The sequence below is a fragment of the Larus michahellis genome, chromosome 2 (assembly GCF_964199755.1).
Source record: "Larus michahellis chromosome 2, bLarMic1.1, whole genome shotgun sequence".
In the NCBI taxonomy this organism is placed as follows: Eukaryota; Metazoa; Chordata; class Aves; order Charadriiformes; family Laridae; genus Larus; species Larus michahellis.
Window position 1 is genome coordinate 108,327,238 of NC_133897.1, and position 21,138 is coordinate 108,348,375.

Consider the following 21,138-nt stretch of genomic DNA (forward strand, 5'->3'; position numbering starts at 1 on the left):
TCTGTAAGTCCTTTTGTGTACTTATTATTTTAAAACCTTAATTTGTTTTTGTTGTTGTTTTGGGGGGGTTGTTTTGGTTTTGATTTAGTTCTATATGGATATTTTGTCACTGCCTTATTTTTTTTATAAAGATAGTCCAAGGGATAAAGAGCATGAACTTCCTAAAAGTATGACTGTACTCTATATTAAGAATGGCAACGTCATATTCATCAGGTCATTTTAGGTATTCAGTAATATTGGCTCACAAATAATGGGCATCAGCTAAACTTATTGTACTTACAGTACAATTTGGTAACGTACAAAGATTCCGGAGCTAGTCTTTCACAAAAAAAAGAACCAAACAACTGCTGAATGACACTTGTATCTTTTTGTGAGATTTTTACTTACCTGTTTTAGGTTTGCTTATTTTAATGTAATGCCAAACAACATATAAAGTTTGTCAAATTTATTTCACTATTATTTAATATAAAACCAAAATTATTTTGTATTTCTTAGTGCTGTGTAGCAACAGAAATTTGCAATTAGTGATCTATGAAGTTCTTCGAGGGCTGTATTGTTTAGCTTGCAAAACTGTAGTTTTCCAAACTGCATGGAGAAAACCTTTCACTGGATGACAACTTCAGACTGTCTATAAAACAAGATGTAGTAGTGGAGGCTATGTTAAATTTTAAAACTAACCAACTTCATTTCTACTGAAGGACTGTTTAGGTATTCATAATATTGCAAAGCCTGTGTCTTCAATCTGCCACGGAGTACATTTTCTTCTTCATCCAAAAGTTTTATATGAAATCTGTGCGTTTGGCCTTCAGGAAGATAAGAATGAGGTACTGTGTTTAGTAGCTATATTTGTAAGTTGATGTGCATGCAAAGTAGGTGTTGATATTCTCCATGGTGCTCTGAGGTTTACTTGAAGTTTTGACTAAATACAGTTTCTTCTATATAGAAAAGCTATGCAAACAGTGGAGTTTGTAGTAAATGGTAAGATTTTTTTTTTAATGATGAATTCCGAGACAAAATAATGTTCTATGCGTAGGATGCTATTAATTGTAACAAAGACCAATGAAAAATAAAATAAGCTATGTTTTCTAATCTTTTCCTGAAATACATTTACCCTTAGTAAAATGTGCATATGATGAAATAGCGTGTATGATGGAAAACATGAAGTGTCAAGCCTTTGTAAAGGTGGGATGACTTCTGAAATGTGCTCATTGGTTGAGGAGCAAAAAGACATTTTAAATCTGCAGTGTATTTGCTCTAAAAACATATTTTGTCACTACAAACACATCTTTGTTTAAATTTAATTACTTGACTATTATAAGAGTGTTTTGTAGTATTATAGAATAGGACCAAATTTCCATTGGGTTAATTTATATACATGAATGCTTAACATATATCTGCTATTTCCTAGCTTACGTATAAAGCTAAGTAGTGAGTTCTGAGAGGGGGAAAAAATTACTTGGTCAATTTGTAACTACTTTATAGCTGATCAGAGAGGAAAGAACATTGACTAAAAAATTTATTTTTTTTTAGCTTGTCTCCTAAAAAGAGATTTCTTTTTTTTTTTTTTACATAGTACTGTGCACAATTTCATTTAGAAGTGCTTTTTTTAGATGTTAGCATTTTAAAAGGAGAAGTAAAATATCTTTGATAATGTGTTATGTATTTGTATTTCATATGTAATTTATGTTTTCCAAGGAAAGCATTTGTTTTGCTTGACTACTCTCTTGTATCTCTTATTAAAAAGACTGCTAGTTACTCTCATAGTGATTGGTCAAGCATAACAAATAGACTTCAATTGATATTGAATTTCAAAAGATCATTGAGACAGAGAATGCACATTTACAAAATTATCTCATTTTGTTGTCTTTACCTTATAATGCATTCTTATTATTCTTCTAACAAAGTATGTAATCACGATCATATCCAAGCATATTTTTTTATTTATTGGATGTATATCTGCTACTTCAGTTTTCATAAAGCATCAGTTTAATCTTTCAGGCGTGTGACAATTCCAAGGTTGGGCTTAAGATTTGCTGTGTGATTTTACAAATACAGTCCCTTAAAGATAGGCTACAGTGATATTATTAAAGGCTTTTATTGTTGCCTGGGGGGAGAGGATCTGGCATAAAATGTAGGGGTTTAGCTGCTAAAGGTAACACCATGTAAGGCAGAGTGAATTCTGAGAAACTGTTTTTTTTTTTTTTTTTCCCTGTTCCCACTGTAGTAATAAATTAGCAAGTAAATATAGTATACATTATATACGGTATACAGGATACATTAATATAGTGTAAGTGCTGTATCATATGCCTTTTTTCCTTTTTGATAAAGAGGTTCAGATGAATTCATGCACAATTTGAAATATTTGGTAACCTTCTTAGTTTGACTGTTTGCCTCAAGAAAGTGAAATGGCTGTGGAACAGGCTTTAAGTCTCTTTTCTTCCTGTATCTTCAGAAGCATATCATAAAGACTGAGAATGAAGCACTCCAGAAATGGAGGGTCAGGAAAGAAAAGAAACAGCATTTGTTTTACCTGCAGGATAGAGGGACCAATAAGTTTAAGTTGAAGTAATGATTTATTTTTATTTCAGAACAGACAAGCTAGAGTTCTAAGGGAAAAATGATTGGGTGCTATTTAGGCAGAACTATTTTTGTTTTTTCTCTGAGAGGCTTTTCTAACAACCTAATGTTTAGTGTGACTGACAATTTAAAAGTAGCATTCAGCAGTGACAATATTTTGTCTGTAGATTCTTTCTCTCTGAGATGTTTTTGTATAACATTTCCAATTACAGCATTGACAAACTGACCTAGACACATCTGCGGCTGCATTAGTTTCTTTTTTGTTATTGAGCAGGTGAACTCCACAGCCAAGGCCATTCTGATGCATCTATTGCAGGGACGATTAGTGATGGCAGTATTGACTTGGAACAAGTTTATTGAGGCCCTCTATCCCGTCATTCCTGTTTTACAGGTACTTCTAAGTGCTTTAATCTGAATTTGATGTATGAAATCATGTAAACAGCAACACTATCATGTTAAACAACAAACAAAATATTCACCTAAGTAGCAGGTAATTAGCAGATTAACAGTAATAACACATTGATATTATTACTCTCTGGTATAGTTGATTGTATCACATAATGACTGTCGTTTTAGTCAGCCAAACTGAAATTTTCTCTTCTGGAGTACTGTGTCTAGTTCTGGGCTCCCTGGTTCAAGAAGGACAGGGAACTGCGGGAGAGGGTTCAGCAAAGGGCTACAAAGATGATTAGGGGACTGGAACACCTCTCTTATGAAGAAAGGCTGAGGGACTTGGGTTAATTAACAGATTAACAGTAATATACCCACAGACTTGTTTTGTCACCTGTCAAATGGAGAAATTTTTTATAGGGGTCTTAATACTAGTCAAAGTTACTACTTTGATTTTGTAGACAAATTTTAGCCTGGTATTACTACAATGTGAGACTTTGAAATGTTGTAGTGAAATCAGCAAGTATTGACTGGGACTTAAATGGTTTGAAGATATGAGTGGATAATCCAAGTATAGATTAAAACATTGCATGGTCTGTAAAATTAGTTAATAATTATTAGAATGTCCCTCATATCTTAAACTTGAAAATTGTAACTCCTCTGTGATGGTTTTATAGTTTCCTGATCAAGTGTGTAGTCAATAAATAGCAATAGGTATAAGCTGTATTTTCTGTATATTTTGACGGGGTTTTTTTGGTTGGTTTGTTTCCAATATTATAGAAGTATCAACAGTCAGTATTATCCTTAGACCTTAGTCCTCATATCTGTGGTAATGTGCAAATTTACTTTTCATTGTCTTTACTCTTGGCTTGATCGAATGGGAACTTTTCCCTTTATGATTTTCAGCCTAATTGCTCCATCCAAATTCTTTATTGTTTTTTCTTTAGTGCTAGAAATTTCCCTTCTATGATCTACCTATAGTCTTCCAGATTAGACGTTTTACTGCACCTATCTGATGTCTGTTTTTCCTGATGTCTGGTTTTTTTCCTTGATTTCTGTCTTTTATTTTACTTGGATGTATTAGCCTAGTTTACTTTTTGTCTTTTTTTTTTTGCCTCCAAAAATATGACTCTTGATAATTATACCTGCTTATTTGTATCACTGCTGTATATTCATTCACTGCCTGCACCTCAGTATTACCATAAGTTGGAAAAAACACTGATGTAACTTAAACCCTTACATAAACTGCACAAAAAATAGGGCAAAAATGGGGAGAAACTGCAAATACAATGGGCCATGAAATAGAAGGTGCAGACAGAAAAATATGGAGAGGAAATACACTGAGAACTTGAAAGTGGAGGGAGAAAGGTTACTTCAGAGCTTTGTCAGCATTTCTGTGTTACTCACATATCTTCCATTGATATTCAAGATTAAATAGGTAGGGGTTTAATATAAGCAGTAGGCTAAACACGTGAGAAAGAACTTAACCTGCTCTCATTTTTGTGAGTACAATTTTCCTCTATTCTATAGCTTGTAGTGGCTACGCACAATAGATACGTGAGCAGAGCATACCGGGGGCCTATATTTACCTGATGCATATAAATGGGCTTGTGTTTTACTCTACTGTTTAAATATTTGCAGTATCGTTACTTGCTGTAACTGATTCTGCTTTGTCTTGGTTATGTGTGAAAATGTTTTGACTAAATATCTGAAAATAGATAGCATTTAATGTTTTGAAGTAATTTTTTTGTAGGGACTGAATTTTATTGATTGAAATGGAAGAATTGTTTTAACAGATCGAAGGGTAAAGCTTCAGGTCAAAGTACCTCTGGGCCATGTAAAAATATTTATTTTGATTTTTATACAGGAACATTTATTAATTTATAAAATTGTTTTTACTGAGGAATATTAATCTGCAGAAATTGAATGTTTTCTTTTTTTTTTTCCTTTGTTTTAGGGTTATGCTGACACAAAGGATGCGCTAGGTAACTGTATCCTCAATTTGAGTGAAACAACCTCTGACACAGGAGAGGGTATTCTCCCTAGACCTACTAGAGTACGGGCTGCTCTACGTCTTCTCTTCTCAAAAAAGCAGTTGTAAGTAACATCCTGTAGGTTTTCAGCATGTTTTCTAATGTTGGTGACAAAAATGTCTACTCTCAAAAAATCCCAATTGTTATGCAATGAGTTAATTTGAAAGATAGATTAAGCAATATTGAGTTGAATAAGTACTTCTCCCCCCCATCTTAATTTTATAAACGAATTAATTTTGAACTATGCAGCTAAAATATTCTACTATGAGAACTTTATATATTTATTTTAATTGTTTGCTCCTTTAGGGTTCGTTCTATAGCACTTAAACATTTAACATTCCACCTTTTGAATGAAGAAGGGGCAAACCTGAAACGTCCACATCTGCATGGTAGTGTGCTTTCCAGCATTTCAAACTTATTTATTCTAGAAAGAGCTATTGAGCTAAAATTGGATGATAAAAAGGAGTCGATATTTAAGGTGAGTAAGCCGTCTAAATGTTGTGTCACTGATCAGCTCTTCTACCTGCCCAGTCACTGAAATTATCTGTTTTTGAAGGTTACAATATTTCATACAAATTGGTTTGCTTCATAAAAAGCAGTCTGTTGATATATCCTTTCTATGTGAATTTAAAGAGTAGTTTTTATGCTGCCATATGCAACAATAAGAAAAGAATTGAGAATTTTTTTCTTTTTTTTTTTTCCCGCTCTCTGCAGGTAAGTTAACAGCAAGACTTAACTTGAGTACAAAGAGCAAAGGCCCACTCTGTTTACAACAGTTTCATTGTGCATGGGTATTTCATTCTGCATTTTTCTCATAGAGCTTTTTTTTCCCCTACAAAATCAATTTTTATTGAAATAGGCACAATTAATTTTTAGTATGAAATATTCTAAAACAGATTATAAATTTATGTCTGTGTTTTCTTAAAATTGCTGCTTTTGCAAAGTGAAAAACAAATCACAAGGATTTGACCTACGGGAAAACTTGTATCTCTTATTTTTCTTTTTTTACCATCTCTCCTCCATTCTCCTTCCTTCTTTACCTTCAATGCTTTCAGATTAACAACAGTATATCAAAAAATGCTGAGATGCTTGCCCTCTGAAAAAATTATTCTGACCATTTGTTGTACTCTTGGTTTATCCTCTTCCCCTACATACTTCAAAAAGTTAGGACCTGAAATTTGTGTGGATATGTAGGATTAATTAAATTTCTCTAACCCTATGGCCATTAAAAAGTCAGTCCCCTTCTCAGAAGCATATTGTAACATTTCTGTGTAGTGTTGAGCTTTCTATAGTCCTGCATAAATTAAGCATTATTTGTTAGAAATCCGTTTCTGTTGCGCACTGGAAAATATTGTCTTGTTATATTCTACTTTCTGTTAGGAAATTTGTCTGGTTACCTTGTTTCATAATAGAGTACTGAATGTAAGTCTAATATTGTTTTACTTTTAGGCAGAAACTGTTGAAAAGCTGTATGACATCTTGACTTCTGATGCTGTTGACCTAGTTTTACGAAAGTCTGCAGCTGAGCAGCTAGCTATCATTTTAGAAGGTAAAATTCTTCAGAAAATTTGTGTTCATGTGCTGCCAATTGCTTGAGCTTGCAGTTTTGCTAGGTTTTGTGTATGTTTCTACTAAGGGGTAATCTTTGTAATTTTTATCTATGTTGTTGGACCAGAATTTTAACACTATTGTGGATAATCAATAACCAATTTATTAAAAAAAAAAGTTATTTGTTGTTGCCCTCAAGAATAAGAAATAATGGTCTTGCTATTTAAAAAAAACAGCTCCCTTGGGTAATAGAGGAGTAAGCTGAAGTCTGTAATCTCTGTGAGAGCTTTTTTTTTTTTTCTGCCTTTCCTTTTGAGTATTTGTTAATTTGTTGATCTGTCTCAGAACTAATGGTGCTTCAAATTTTTTGCTATTGTTAACTCAGATATTCAGTGTTGAGTGAGGGAGGCAATGGTGAATATCAAATATATATATATTTGGTGGTGTTGTATTTTAATTAGGAAAGTTAATTCTTAGATTACTCAGGCTAGCTAAAGGGATTTTATACTTAGTGAAGTATTTCTTCTATCATTCTGAATTTCTTCCTCCATTTTGAGTTAGTCTAAGTAGTAACTGCAGTTAAAATGGTTTGAAAAGTCATTTGTGTGAATGAAGGGTCAGTAAACTCAAGATGAGCTCCCATGATTATACCCTCTCTCAATATCAAGAGACAAACTCCCTGTGGCACTTCATCTGATATGTTTGCAGGGAAAATGTTCCTCCTTTTACTCTTTATGATCAGTCACTTACATCACAACTTTGCATCACAGGTGCAATCAATCCTTGTTTGGCTGAAATTGAGTTGCACTGGGGATCACTGTAATTGTGGAACATAAAGTTCTTGTGGGAAGATATTTAAGAGTCTGCTGTTCAAGAGGCCAGTATAGTCAGATAACAAGACTTGTGGAGGCTTGCCTTGGTCGAGCTAGAGCTGTACTTGTTCTGTTGATTGGCAGTTTTGGAAATTTTTTCTTAACAGCAAGAGTTTGTGATCTTGCAGAAAGAAGGTTCATATTAAATTGGTGCAGAACCAGTAATTCTTACTATCTTTTGGTTTTCCTACAGATATCAAAATGCATGGCACTGTGAAAAAGTTGGGTGTAATAGAAAAGATTTTGACTTACCTTAATGAATGTATACATGTGGATGGCAAGGTAAAACTATTGTTACAAGTTGTATTCGTTCATAGTGTAATAGTTTGTATTAAACATCTCATAATAGATTATTCTAATTGTTATCTGTATTTTATTTTTTTTCTCTCTTCCTGTAGCTTATGGAATCCATAGTGTTACCATGTCTAACACTGTTACGCAAACTTGTATATGCTGATCCAGTTGTTCGTCTGTCCCTAGCGCAGCAATCGTCTTCACTGCTTTTGCTATTTAGAGGTAAAGATTCTACTTTTATTTTAACACATGTCTGGAAAGAAAATGTGTGAAACATGGTTAGATGTTTCACACCAACAGCCTTCTTCAGAACCTTGGATTGCTTCAGAGTCTCTAATAATTAAAAGATATAGCATTGTGTGCTAGTGTTACCTGTGTTGGTATCTGTTGAAGATGTTGGCAAAATGACTGTGGAAATCAGTTGTTTTTAACCAGTGTCTTTCTATGTATTATTAAATGCCAGTGTGTTCCTAACACATTTTTAAATATCTTTATTTTATTTAGTTTCCCTCGTATTCCAAAATGATCGTGCTGTTGTAACTGAAACTACAGTATTGCTTTGTCTTCTGTTGTTTGATGAAGTAGCAAGAACAGAAATGTGGTATGGAAAAACAGTTATTTAATTCTCTAGTCGAAATGTTAAGGTTTTAATGAAAATAAGTTTTTATAAATACCCAAAGAAATTATCCTCCAAACTTTTATATATCCAAAATTGCATATTTGTAGGCCAAACAAATTATTTCAATATTTGGGTTGCATGCTGTATGGGTCTACATGGCATAATTTTGCAGTATAAATACTTTGTACATGAGTGTTAATTTTAAGTTTATTTTAATTTTCGAAAAACCCTGATTGGTCTGTAATCCATCTTTTCTATAAATGGAAACTGAACAAATAAAATACGTACCTGTAGGCATGGTTTTTTAAACTTAATTAGAATTTTCTTATTTACATTGGCTTTTTACCAGTTGTCCTTAAAACAACAGACCTCAGCTTATGAAATTTTACTATTTGAAATTTGCATATGCTTCAGAAAAAATATGTTTTTAGAATTCACACACATGAAATATAATGAAAAGAATTATAATGCATATTTTTTCTTTAATAGAAAAAAGGAAACAAGTATGTGCTTTGGTATGTTAATTTTTATTTTTACGTGCAGTACATCTGCAACAAGTATACTTTATGCTTGGGGTCTAAGAACTGTTAATATTGCATAATCATGAAGAATCGTTGCAGAATCATATTTATTAATACAAATTATTCATCAATGGCTTACTAGAGAGCTAGCTGGAGGAGAAAATACAGCTAAACTGAATAATAAAGAAATAATAAGTATAACATTAGTAGAAAATGGAAGCTTAAAATAGGGAATAACAGCTATAACTTAATCTTTTGCAGGGCTGATGGCATAACTATTAATGATACTGACCTACCTGCATTCAGTTTACCTGTTGCTGTTGTTAGAAGGTATGTGTGGGTGGTTTATTTTTGGTAGGTGTGGGAGGTGGATTTTGGGGGTTGTGATGCTGGATGTTTTGGTTTGGTGTGGGTTTTTTTTTTTGGTTTATGGGTTTGTTTGGTTTTTTTTGTTTGTTTGTTTTTTTTTAGAGTTAACTTTGTTTCTTTCCGTTTGCTGTCCTTCCTGAAGTATCGAGGTAGGAGAAATAAAGGAAACATCTGGTGTTAAATCCAAAGTTGTCCTCATTTTTAAACATGATTTTTTTCTCCAAGTCTTTGTTCTCTGAAGAGGAGTTTCAAAAACTTTATTTGCAAATTTAAAAGCTTGGTCTGATAGAGCATTAATTTAAAAAAAAAAAATTTTTTTTCTTTTTTTTAGGTATCATCTCCCAGTCAAGATCACGGCTCATCATGTAGTTAGCCCAAATACTGTTGTGGTGCCATTGTCTTCTGAGTACTTGACTATGAAACCTGTGTCTGATATGCTTAAGATGGCTTGGAATCTGTCGTGGTATCATGGGATTGAAAACCTATTGCAGCTGATAAATTATGAGAAGGAAGCAGAAACGTGAGCCATTTTATCTTGATTTTAAATCCCAATGTATTTCAAATAAATTAACATTCCATCAAGTTTAAATAGGTTTTCAACTTCAAACAGCAGTTCAAGTTTTTACTGATTTGAGAGTGCTGTCTTTTTAAATGTAAGGGATCACATCCCAAGAGGCTGTAGATACGTTGTCACAGCTAATGTTTTACCTAAATTGCATTTATAAATGAAGTCTAGAGCTTGATCCAACTTCTATTGACGGTCAGACTCATTTCAGACAACTTTAAATGTGCTCTGTGGCTGTTTTTCTTGTAGTCATTGTGGCTTTTTTTTAGGGGGCTGTCTTTTTCCCCCTTTATGGTTATATGACTTTTTCTCTTTCTTTCCTTGGGGCTTTAAATTTCAAATAATCATTCTTTTTAATGGCAATACTAAGCATTATAGTAGATAATGAAGAAAATGCCCTTAACATCCTTTGGTTAGCTCTTTATTAAGCATCATTTCTCTCTTTGAGACTATTCTGTATACAGAACTCAATGTCTTAGAAGATTCTTGTTTTAATAGGACTGAAATGCTTCTATCTATATCTCCGTCCATCTTGACAATCTTTCAGTTTTTGCTTGTGTCCTTTAAGGGGTCATACAAGTTTTATTAGTAAACAGTGTGGTTCTAAGCCATTGCCTCATGCAAAACTAAAGCAATCCCTTAAAAAGAAAACAGGAAAATATTATAGTCCAAGTGGCCAACATTTAGAATAGGGTGGAGGAAAAGTTTATTACAAGCAATAGGACCTTTCAAATGACTTTTTGAGAGGTGCCATTTTTCCAAAGAACCCAAGCAGCTCAGGATTTAAATGGGGTGGGGTTGTTTGTTTTTGTTGTTGGGTTTTGGTTTTTTGGAGGAGGGGCAGGAGGGGGGAAGGAGTAGAAAAGGACTGGTTAACAAAAGTAAATTTTTTAAGGCAATTTATGTTTTGTTGTCTTATTTGAACTGGGAAGCAAAGGAGTCAACACTCTGAAATAGTTTGTAAAGATACTGGCTATTAATCACTTTTCTCTTATACCTTTTCAGATTTTTAGACTCACTAAAACTATCCTCAGAAGACATCCTTATACTCAAAATAACTCACACAAACTATGGACTGCAGGATTGTCTTAATTCAATCATTCAGGCAGTATCTCACAGGGATGTTAGGGCTGCTCTCACTAGGCTTAGTTTTTATGTTCTGAATGACAGACTTGCATTAAAATGCAGCTCTGGGTCCTGTGGAACCACTTTGAAGCGCTTTGTTTGGCAAAAAGCAATAAACAGGTAAGCATACTGACTACAGAAATCCATTAAAGATTATGATGCTAAAATTGTAAATTTCCTAGTTTTCATATTTTCAAATTTATGGAATTGATTGTACATGCACCTTTGATTCTGATATATACAAGTTGCTCCCTCTGCTGGATGGACAACACAGCAGGGCATAAGCAATCCAGGAAGTTCCTGGAGAGCATCAGTGACAACATGACATAACAATTTTGTATTGTAATAATACACAATAAAGGTATAATAGTATATAAGTGTAATAATTTAATATAGTCAATATTTTATGTAAAAGCATTTAAATATATATTATAGATCATATATTTAAATTACATAATTAATATAATTCCATATTTGCTATATGTAAATATATGTAATATACGTATTTACTCTATAATTCCACATTTGCAGATGACTGCAGTCCTATTAGGCTGAGACCTTAAACTGTCTTTTAATGTGCTACAAGTATGAAAATAAATATTTTTGTTTGCATTGCAGGTTTCTGCAAGTGCTTCCAGCTTCTGTGGAGGATGAGAAGCTTTTAGTAGATGTTTTAAGATTTTTAAACAAATTGCTTAGAGAGCAGAGATCAAGTTTGGAGTCAGACCATCTAAAGTGGATCCTGAAATCGTTGCTTAAAAATGTAAGAATATACCTAAGAAGTTAGCTGTAGACTGTAAGAAATGATATAACTCTGAACTGGTTGACTGGTTTGTTTCTGAGTTCCTCAAGGAAAATGACTTCTCTAAACAAAAGCAAGAAATAGCAGATCTTGTGGTATTAATGTCTGCTACTTTGGGGTCAGTGCTATGGATTTAGTGTTTGGGGAAGGTAACTTTGAACAAGAGTAAACTTCCTTCTCTCCTTTACTTGTTATACAAATTGTTTCTCTAAACTCAAATACTATATTTGCCAAAAGCAAACCTCTATCTGTGTGTGCCTTGCTCTGGTGTAGTTAACTATGGTAATATGGTTGTATAGAGCCATATAACTATAGTTAGCTATGCATTGCTCTATGCAGAGCTCTATATCTACATATAACTATAAATACTTAAATGATATAGTTAACTACATAACTATACATACATATGTGTGTGCATACATATATGGCTGTATATATATGCTTAGATACGTAACTACATATGTATGGTCTATATAACTTAAAGGATGAGGTTCCATACAGGTGCGTTGGAACCTTCTATTTGGCAAAGAGATACAAATGAACATCATCTGTCTTGCATTAAGAAAAAGAATTAAAAGTTAGGACAGAAATTTTTGCTTTCCGTGTGCCTGTCACTTCAGTTTTGATTTTAAATGGTTATGAAATGTCCAGATAAAATATTTTTATAAGTATGAAGAAGGTATTATATGAGCATACAGTTCAGTTGCTGTAGTTAAAATGCATGTACAATATTGAAAGAATGTTATTTTTTTCTTTTCAGTTTTTCTAGACTCTTGTGCTTTCTATTTGAGAGATTTGTTCTATACAGTAAGATGTGTAAAATTGGAAAGTATAAAAACAAATAGGAAATTAACATCATAAAGCAGCAGAAAACAACTTTCATTTGTCAAAATATAATAATCCGATCTTGCTGTATAAAAACAATCAATGACAAAGAAAAAAGTGATGGCTGCAGTTTTAGAAGTTTGGAAAGTACTGTTCTTCACAAAGCGAGGACATACTGCCCACATGCAAGATCATTTATGTTCTTACAAGGGATATCATATGTTAAGTTCATATGTAAAGTCTGCATTCACTTGTGTTTTTCCCATTTTAAAATATAAGTTAAATGTTTATGAAAAAAAAAATGCTAGTAGATTTCATTTCAATTACTTATAGAATTCAGGTACTTTAATTTATATGGCTAACTGGGAATCCCATGAAATTATGTAAGTATGGCCCATTCATTATATTAATATAAAGTCTTTTTATCAAATGATTTTAAGTCTTTCAAGGAACTGAGACATACAAGGTATGTCTTGAACTAATATTTCTACTATGTGTTTTCTGGTTTTGTGATCTATTTTTTTTTTATTGCAAATTATTGCTGTATATAACTTTGACTTTTCTTTCATGTTTCAATATACAATGTATTATGACTTAATGCCGGAGATTTTAAAAGCCTTAGCAGTAGATTTTTTTTTATGATGTTTAGTAGATTCAAGTAACTGGTAATTATAGGAATTTTTTGCTGGGCTTTTTACAGAAATACTTCTTAATAAAGTGATCATGGAATTTGTGATTTATAATGTATGTGATTTGCAAGCTCTCAACAGAAAAATGGCTTTAGTGTGAGAATTAAAATAGGATTTAAACAATGCATTATGTGAATGTATTTTTATTCTTTTCTTTCAGAAGCCAAAATCTCTTTTGGACCTCTTGGTGCGATCAGAATCCCAAGTGCGGGACGAAATAGATGAAATACAGACTGCTGTCAGGCAGCGTCTGGATAAAGAACTCATTCGTCTTTTTAACACGTTGTTGTTTTGTTCTGTGTCAGTGGCTGACAGGTACAGTGTAAATGGACCTGCCTGCATAATTCTGACGGGGATCATAATACCTACTGCTGCTGTATCTCAGTCAGAATTTGAATAGAATTACATCATGACTCTATCATTTTAAACTGTAAAAATGGAATATAGTCCTCTTGAAGTGAAGATCAACATTAGATACACCTATTCACAGCAAAATTAGGAAATTAACCGGGAAACTTGGAAGAGTATGTACTAGCGGTCACTTTTTCAGCAAATGGTAATTAAACTGATTGCAAGGAGAAGCTGGGCTATTTCTTTTTCACTGCTGGAAATTTGCACAAACAAATGATAACTTGGTTGATTTTGTGCCATTTATTTATAGCAAAGTAAAACATTGAAATATTTGAAATATCAACAAATGTTTATTTTCATTGAACTCCTTTTTGGCCTAATACAATATATCGGTCCACATTAGTGATTATTTATGACAGCTACTTCGAGGATGAAGTCCCAACCTTTTTCTGATAATCAGGCAAACACAGAAATTAATTCCTATTAGTTTTTTTTCCTTTGAATTTCTAATATAACATCTTCCTACACTAAATCTCTCCTTCCAAGTGTATTCTAAGAGATACTAAAATTGCAGTTTAAGCTAACATTTGTTTATTTAAGTGCCACAACATAACTATTTGTAAAGATACTTTCAAAATATTAGCTTTTTCATTCTTCCCACGCAGTTATTAGTTTTCTAAAAATTTTGACAGCTGGAAAGGGGAAGATTATAGAAATCCCTGCTAGTTATATCTCACACTCCTGTATTTTCTGTCTACCTTAATTCTGGGTTGATGATATTTTGCAGGAAATATTTTTAAACTTGTCTCTTGAACCAGACAAAGCATAATTGTAGCTACTAGCTTTTGCAAATCTTATGTTATCCATCGTCTTCAATCTCTCTTTATTCAACATGCTTCTTAATAATTAGAGTTATCTTTAATTTGTCCTATTTTGGTTAAGCAGCCCTGTTATAATCAGATGCAATATTATGCTTTCAGAACCTGGGTGAGGCTAGAAATGACAAATTCTATATTATTCTGTGTAAGGCAACAGTAACTAACTGAGATGCTGAGACTCATAGACTGACAGTAAGAAAAATGAGGCACTGGCCTATTGTAAAATGATTCATTGTAATAGCTTCATGTTGGCAGTTGACTTTTCTTTTTTATTTTTTTGTCGACTAAACCAGAGAGGGCTTGGAACTTGCTGGCACTTTCAGAACCGAGCTGGCTCTGAAGCTGCTGCAATGCTTAAGGCTAACGGATGCACCGCATTTTTATGGACTTCCTTCACTGGAGAGAACATTACGAGGAATGGTTCATGTTACTGCCCTTCCAGACTGGAGTACCTACTCCGCTGCAGTTGAACCCGTCACAATTTGTAAGAAATATTTAACAGGTCTTCTTGAGGCAAGTTGCTTATGTTATAACTTAGCTTTTGGTTTGAATGCTGTATAACTAATGACACTATAATTTTTAGGATGTACTTTTAGTGAATGTCATCACTAGGAATAGGTGTGGGAAAGATGCTTTTTTTCTGCTAAGTAAATAGCAAAAATATGGAGACTAGATTGAGCGATGTGTATCTGCACTTACAATGATAGGTTGTATTGCGTGTGCTTTCATCCCCTATTTAAGAGGCAATATAAAGTGGCTGTAGTTTAAGCAAGATGAAAAATAGCTGTGTGGGGGTTTGGTGTGCTTTATTTTTCTTTTTTTTAAAAAAAAAAAAAAATTATAAGGAAAAATCCAAGATCTTCTCCCACAGGCAAAATCCATTTGTGAAAGGGGGTCTGGGGGAACAGGAACTTATTAGACATGTTACTAATACCGAGAAAGCAGGAAAGATGTAATGCAAGATGCTGCAGTTGTTGGGAAGCCAAAATTTCATTCTTGTTTTGAGTGTTCTTATTTGTTTGCTAAGTCCATGGGTGTGATAGGCAATTAGTTTTTGCACCTAAAATTACATCTTTTGAAAATTCCGGTCATCTTAAAATTTGTTTCACAAGTATTCAGTAAGGTAGGTACCTTTAGAAATTTTCTTTCTAATTTAAAATACTAAAATCTATTTGTTACATTGGAAGAGGCTTGAAAAAGTCTTAAAGTAGTTTTAATTAATTTGTGATTCTTAATGATATGAATAGCAACCAGATAAGTGTTAGGAAAGTTTGTATGTAGATGATAACCATATCTGTGATGGAAAAAAAGATACAGTCTTTTAGGGGGAAGTCTTAACTTTACAAGATTTCTTAAGTAGAAATAAATATTTTAGAGCGATTTTATTAGATTCTGCAGTTTGAAATCTAGACTGAAACTAGATTTCTAGACTTGCTTCTAGAAATCTAGAAATGGCACCAATATTATAAATGTTGTCATGTGAAAGAAAAATTATTACTGGACATAAGCATAATAAATGTTACGGAATGAAATCAACTGGTGATACATAAGCTCTATGTGCAGAAGAATTATGCAGTTTTACTCGGCCTAAATATGAAAGTAAATGTAGGGGGCTTTTGGGGGGGAGGGGAAAAAGGAGGTTTGAAAGGAATTCCTGTAGAGTGGGACACTGCAAGAAGGAACTGCAGCAAAAATCACAAGGTTTAAATCACCATGCTTTGGGGAGAAAAATATGTCTAGAAGTGTAAGTTTAAGATTATAATTTAAAAAAAAATATTTTTGGTCGTGTTCTGTTGAAAGCAGCATGCTTTTTATTTTAACATGTATCAGTAGATATTTGATCAGAGAGTTTATTTTACTTTATGATCCAGTGACCTTTATTTCTGTTCATTAGAATTTGATATGGAAGGCTGATATAGTTATTCCAATTCAAATCACAATAAAAGATATAAATGACACTTTTTCTTGAACACAGAATTCTGGAAAGAAATTATATTTTTAATTCCAAACATAGCATAAAAAAATTGGTACAGCAAATGGACTGTTTCCATCAAAAAAACCCAACTTTTAGTTTTCTATTCAATATTGTGCTTATTGTTAAGCTCCACTGCATTCTTCATTTGAAGGGAATAAAAAATGTTGAACTTCAGAGGTTTAGCCATACAGGAAACTATCACATGACTGAATGACTCATAAATAAATAAATTCTTAAAATTCAGCTAAAAATCTGCCATCTTTTCATGAATTTAAATTATGATTTAGTAGCATGTAGGACAGCTTGTACTCTACCTCTATACTGCTTACCATGAAGCTACCATGAACTTCTATCCCCATCCCTAGGTCATCTCATCATTTTATGTTGAATGGGGAGGAAACGCTATGTCCTTCATGGGAAAAGGTGTTACGAAAAGCACGGTTCTCTGCTTGCTTCACTTATCTCATGAAATGATGGCCCAAGCCAAGGATACAGTGAGTGCATTACAGTTGTCCTTATCTTGTAATTTTTGAGGGGTATGCATGGATATATTTTAACTGCTAAAGTTTTAATGATGGATTTTCACATGTGGTAGAGGAAGATGTCGTCTTACATTTGCAGCACATAGTAAAAATAAAAAAAAAATAATCAGGTAATCCCTTGTGGTATATAATGTCAGATAAATGAATAGGATTGAGTATAGTATACAAGAAAGCTGAAGATTCAGTTCTAACCTTACTGAAATCATTCTGCACCTAATTCTGTGGATTTAGAAAGACCTTTGATCAGAATAAGGTATAATTTTCTTTTTATAAAATATGCAAAATCAGGATTTTATGTAGGATGAATAAATTTAAGGATCTATAACAGCATTATTTCTTATTATTGTATAGATAACAGGCTTTTTAACATATATGCGTGTATATATGTGTATGTAACATATATGTGTGTATTCTTTCGTATGTGTGAGTATATATGTATACATGAAAAAATTGTCTTGCTTATAAAAGGAGATATCATTGCTTATTAGCAAAATTTACATCTGTGCTTTGTTCCCATGTGTGTGTTTTGAGAGGTAAATTTTTGAGAGTTTAAAAAAAATGGCCTTCATCCGGAAGCAGTTAAAGCAAGTTCAACAATTTAGCGTAATCATTTCGGGGAAAAAATATCCACTCTTGTTAATATCTGCGATAGCCACAAGTGAATACCTTTCAATATGATCAAGTACATATGTAACTAGAAATAGCAGTATACCTGCTTCTCCAAATTCTAGATGTCTGTTTCTTCAGTTCTGTACTCCTGCTTCAAGATAAAGTTTATTAAAATTGCAGGGGAACTGCAGCCTCCAAAGAATTAGATCATAAATGCATGGATGAAGGAGTGGACTTTTTTTTTTGTATCAGTCTCATAGAATAATATGTATAGTAGCATAATGATCAGTGGCATTTTTTTTTGTGGCTATAAATCATAATCTGTGTGTGCAACAGTGTTACTGTCTAAAATGTACTAACAAATTATAATTTCAAAGAAATTTTAAATCTTGGCCATTGTTTGCGATCGTGTGATTTAGTGTTAAATCTTACAGAAAGAGAAATGCAAAATTAGTCTTCTCTGTGCAAGTAGTGTTATACGAGAGTTGCACTGGATAACTATGATTTTTAAATTAATTAATGCTAACTTAAAGTGCACAGTCTAATGACTTGAAATTAAAACTAGTTAAAGCAAGTTATTTTCGCTCATTAGCAGTACTATGAACCAGTATGGTTCTACATTATGAGAAGCAGCACCTTGTTAAGTCATACATAAGATCCTTTGGCTCAGGATCCTGATGGACAGAAGGTACTTACAGATGTTTGTAGGAGTACGTGAGAAATAGAGCCTATACTTAGGGTGGACTAGAGTTGCTGCAACCTTTTGTTTGTTTGCTATGGTATCATTTCATTGGTCTTGCTTTGCTGACCTATGTTTTGTATTTCATTTTGTATGTTAATGCCCTCCCTCCCCAAATTCAAAGATTGTAAAAATAATGTGCTTTTCATAATTAATATTGTGCATATTGAGAAGATCCATGGAAAATACACTGATCCAAATGAAACAACAGTTATCTATTGTGTGAAAATATACAGGACTGAGATGGTCACAAGACACATACTAAAATTTTAGGTATCATGATTCATTTTGAACTTAATGCATTGTTCTTGCAGTGCCATGGTTAAACAGAGCACTTTGCAGGTATGTTTTGGGGGTTTTGGGGTTTTTTTTTGGGTTTTTTTGTTTTGTTTTTTTTTTTAAACCTGAACTAAAGAAATTAATTTCCCAAGTCAAGTATGATTTCATGGAATTTGGTAGTCTGTGGTAGTCTCTGTGACTTTATTTAATGGCAGGTGCATGAAGAAAAAGAATGAATTATGATCAAAGAAATAATTGCATGTTCTTATTTGATAGTTTTCTGCACATTTATAATATAAGAGAGAAAGACAGATAATGTTAATAATAAGCAAAATTAAAAAATGCAAGGAGTAAATTTTGAATTAAACTAGTTTTCCCAGTATTTCAAGTAAAATATTTAATTTCTCTTTAGCACTGCTGTCCTAATTCTATGAAGAAGACGAGACAAATTTACTTTTGTTCAGTAGGTGAAGTCAGCAGCTTAAATATGTGTTTACAGAGACAGAATCAAAATCTTTTTCTTGGAATATATCAGTATTGTGTGCATTTAAAGTGCTGTAGTATGTAATCGGTAGCTCAGACTGCTAGTGGAATGGCATGACATTGAAGGAGTTGTAAAATAATTTATTAATTTATTTTCTGTTTTCTAATCAGGACTGGATAACTCTTTGGTCTTTGCCTTATGATAACAGTGAAGAACAAGTTGCTTCTCAGCTAGGTCTGGCATGGCTGGTTCCTTTATGGGTAGATAGAGACCCTGAGGTTAGTTAATGCGACATTCAGTTGGTATCTTATTTTGACCCTGAGGTATTTGCAAAATTTTTGTTTCATTATTTTATTTGATATGAAACTATTGTTTTGCACTATTTAAAACGTTACTGATTATATCCTAAATAACAGTGAAGTTAGGGAGAATGTTCCCATATAAACATTTTCTGAGAAATCCTTATCTACATCTTCTGTCTTATGTGCTTTCATTAGTCACTCATGATCGTGATCCATAGTCAGTTTTCATTGATGTTTCTGTTACTTAGCTGCAAAGCAGAAACATTTACATGAATTTAGAGCATATGTATTTGATGCCAATCTGTTAAATTATATGAGTTTGCAAAATGGAACTACTTTTAGATGGCAAAATGTGTAGAATATTGAAAGTTATCTTAGTATTTTTAAGTATTAAAAAAATATATTCTATTAATTCTGTCACTTTTATGTACAAATAGTTGTGAATATGAGTATGGGGCCAGAGAAATATAAGAAAAAAGGTTGTTACTTCTTAAATTAATTCCCTTAAGCTCCAGACTCAGTTGATAGAACTTAATAACTTAAAATATGTGTTGCTAATTGCTGTACCAATAATGCTTTGTGTTGTGCTTGTATGTGCTAGGTCAGATTTACAGCGCTTGGAATAGGATCAGCCCTTACATCTCTTGAAATAGGATGTATTGCTTTAGCAGAAAGTTGCCAGAACATTTCAGGAGGGCTGTGGGGAACAGTGATAAACATCCTTCTGGACCAGTCTGAATGTAGCATGGTACGCAGGGAGGTATGTTTCTTGTGTCCTTCTGCTCTTTTATATTGTCAATTTGAAGGAACAAATACAGATGACCAGTGTAAAAGCAGAAATCATCTAAGCAAGACAAGTGAACTAATAAAAACTTCTAAGGCTTACTCAGGCAGACAAATACGTTGCTAATGAGTAACAACTTAGCCCAGACTTTAGTGGCTGTTTTGTTCACTTTGTGAACACTTTGGTGTTCATAAACCCGTCACCTGATCTGTAGTAAATATCTCTTCATTGCAGACATGAAGTAATCTAATTTGCCTAGGCACTAAACTGAAAGTTTGTACTCTGGTAGAACAGCACATAGAACTATATAATACTGTATTTAAACTGTGTACATGTTTTTTGCACCTTTTGTAAGGTTTTCTTCTTTTCCAATGACAACAAGAACAACAGTGACAAATAGTGGGTTAGTTTCTTCTCAGCTCCGTTGCTCAACTAATTACATATTCCAATGTAATATTTTGAATTTATTTGTGCAAAATGCTTTTGAGAATGCGTGCTTCGTATTTTTATTTAACTTCCAAATAATTTTAGTAGTCTCCTAAGCGTCAAATTGTTAACAAAAGATTGACAAAATATGAAAAAAGCAGTTTCAATCCATACACATATACATGTGAAAAGTGTGTAATATAAAGTAGAAAAACATATATGCCATGTATTTAGAAAGGAAAATATTTGGAACGCATGTCTCTGTGTGTCCCAATGTGTCCCCCACATTGCCCCAGTTATTTTGTAGTAAGTAAAAAAAAGAAATAATGAGGACAATAGAGTGAAAGGTCATAAGCAGTTCCTATGTTTTCCTGCTCAGGGATTTTTTTCAAATACTTCTTGTTATGTAATGCTTATATTCAACAGGATTGACTGTACTGGAACAGTGATGAAAGTATTTTATATTAAAAATAATTGTTTCCTAATGATTTCTATTCTATCTCTTCCTTGTCTTTTTTTCTTACCAGCCTTCTCTTGTGC

At 33.0% G+C, this 21,138-nt stretch overlaps 1 protein-coding gene across 2 annotated transcripts in view; it reads left to right on the top strand.

Moving 5' to 3' along the window:
• RTTN (rotatin) overlaps positions 1-21,138 on the top strand; it is an 80,596-nt gene that overhangs the window by 21,447 nt on the left and 38,011 nt on the right. For both annotated transcript variants that reach the window (XM_074576545.1, XM_074576546.1), the window contains exons 15-31: positions 699-824; positions 2,852-2,968; positions 4,925-5,064; positions 5,307-5,478; positions 6,450-6,549; positions 7,614-7,702; positions 7,819-7,936; positions 8,219-8,315; positions 9,116-9,184; positions 9,555-9,743; positions 10,794-11,033; positions 11,532-11,676; positions 13,390-13,544; positions 14,752-14,971; positions 16,799-16,927; positions 19,257-19,364; positions 19,990-20,148. In XM_074576545.1, the coding sequence (XP_074432646.1) occupies positions 699-824; positions 2,852-2,968; positions 4,925-5,064; positions 5,307-5,478; positions 6,450-6,549; positions 7,614-7,702; positions 7,819-7,936; positions 8,219-8,315; positions 9,116-9,184; positions 9,555-9,743; positions 10,794-11,033; positions 11,532-11,676; positions 13,390-13,544; positions 14,752-14,971; positions 16,799-16,927; positions 19,257-19,364; positions 19,990-20,148 (2,373 nt within the window). The remainder of the gene's footprint in view (positions 1-698; positions 825-2,851; positions 2,969-4,924; positions 5,065-5,306; positions 5,479-6,449; positions 6,550-7,613; positions 7,703-7,818; positions 7,937-8,218; positions 8,316-9,115; positions 9,185-9,554; positions 9,744-10,793; positions 11,034-11,531; positions 11,677-13,389; positions 13,545-14,751; positions 14,972-16,798; positions 16,928-19,256; positions 19,365-19,989; positions 20,149-21,138) is intronic.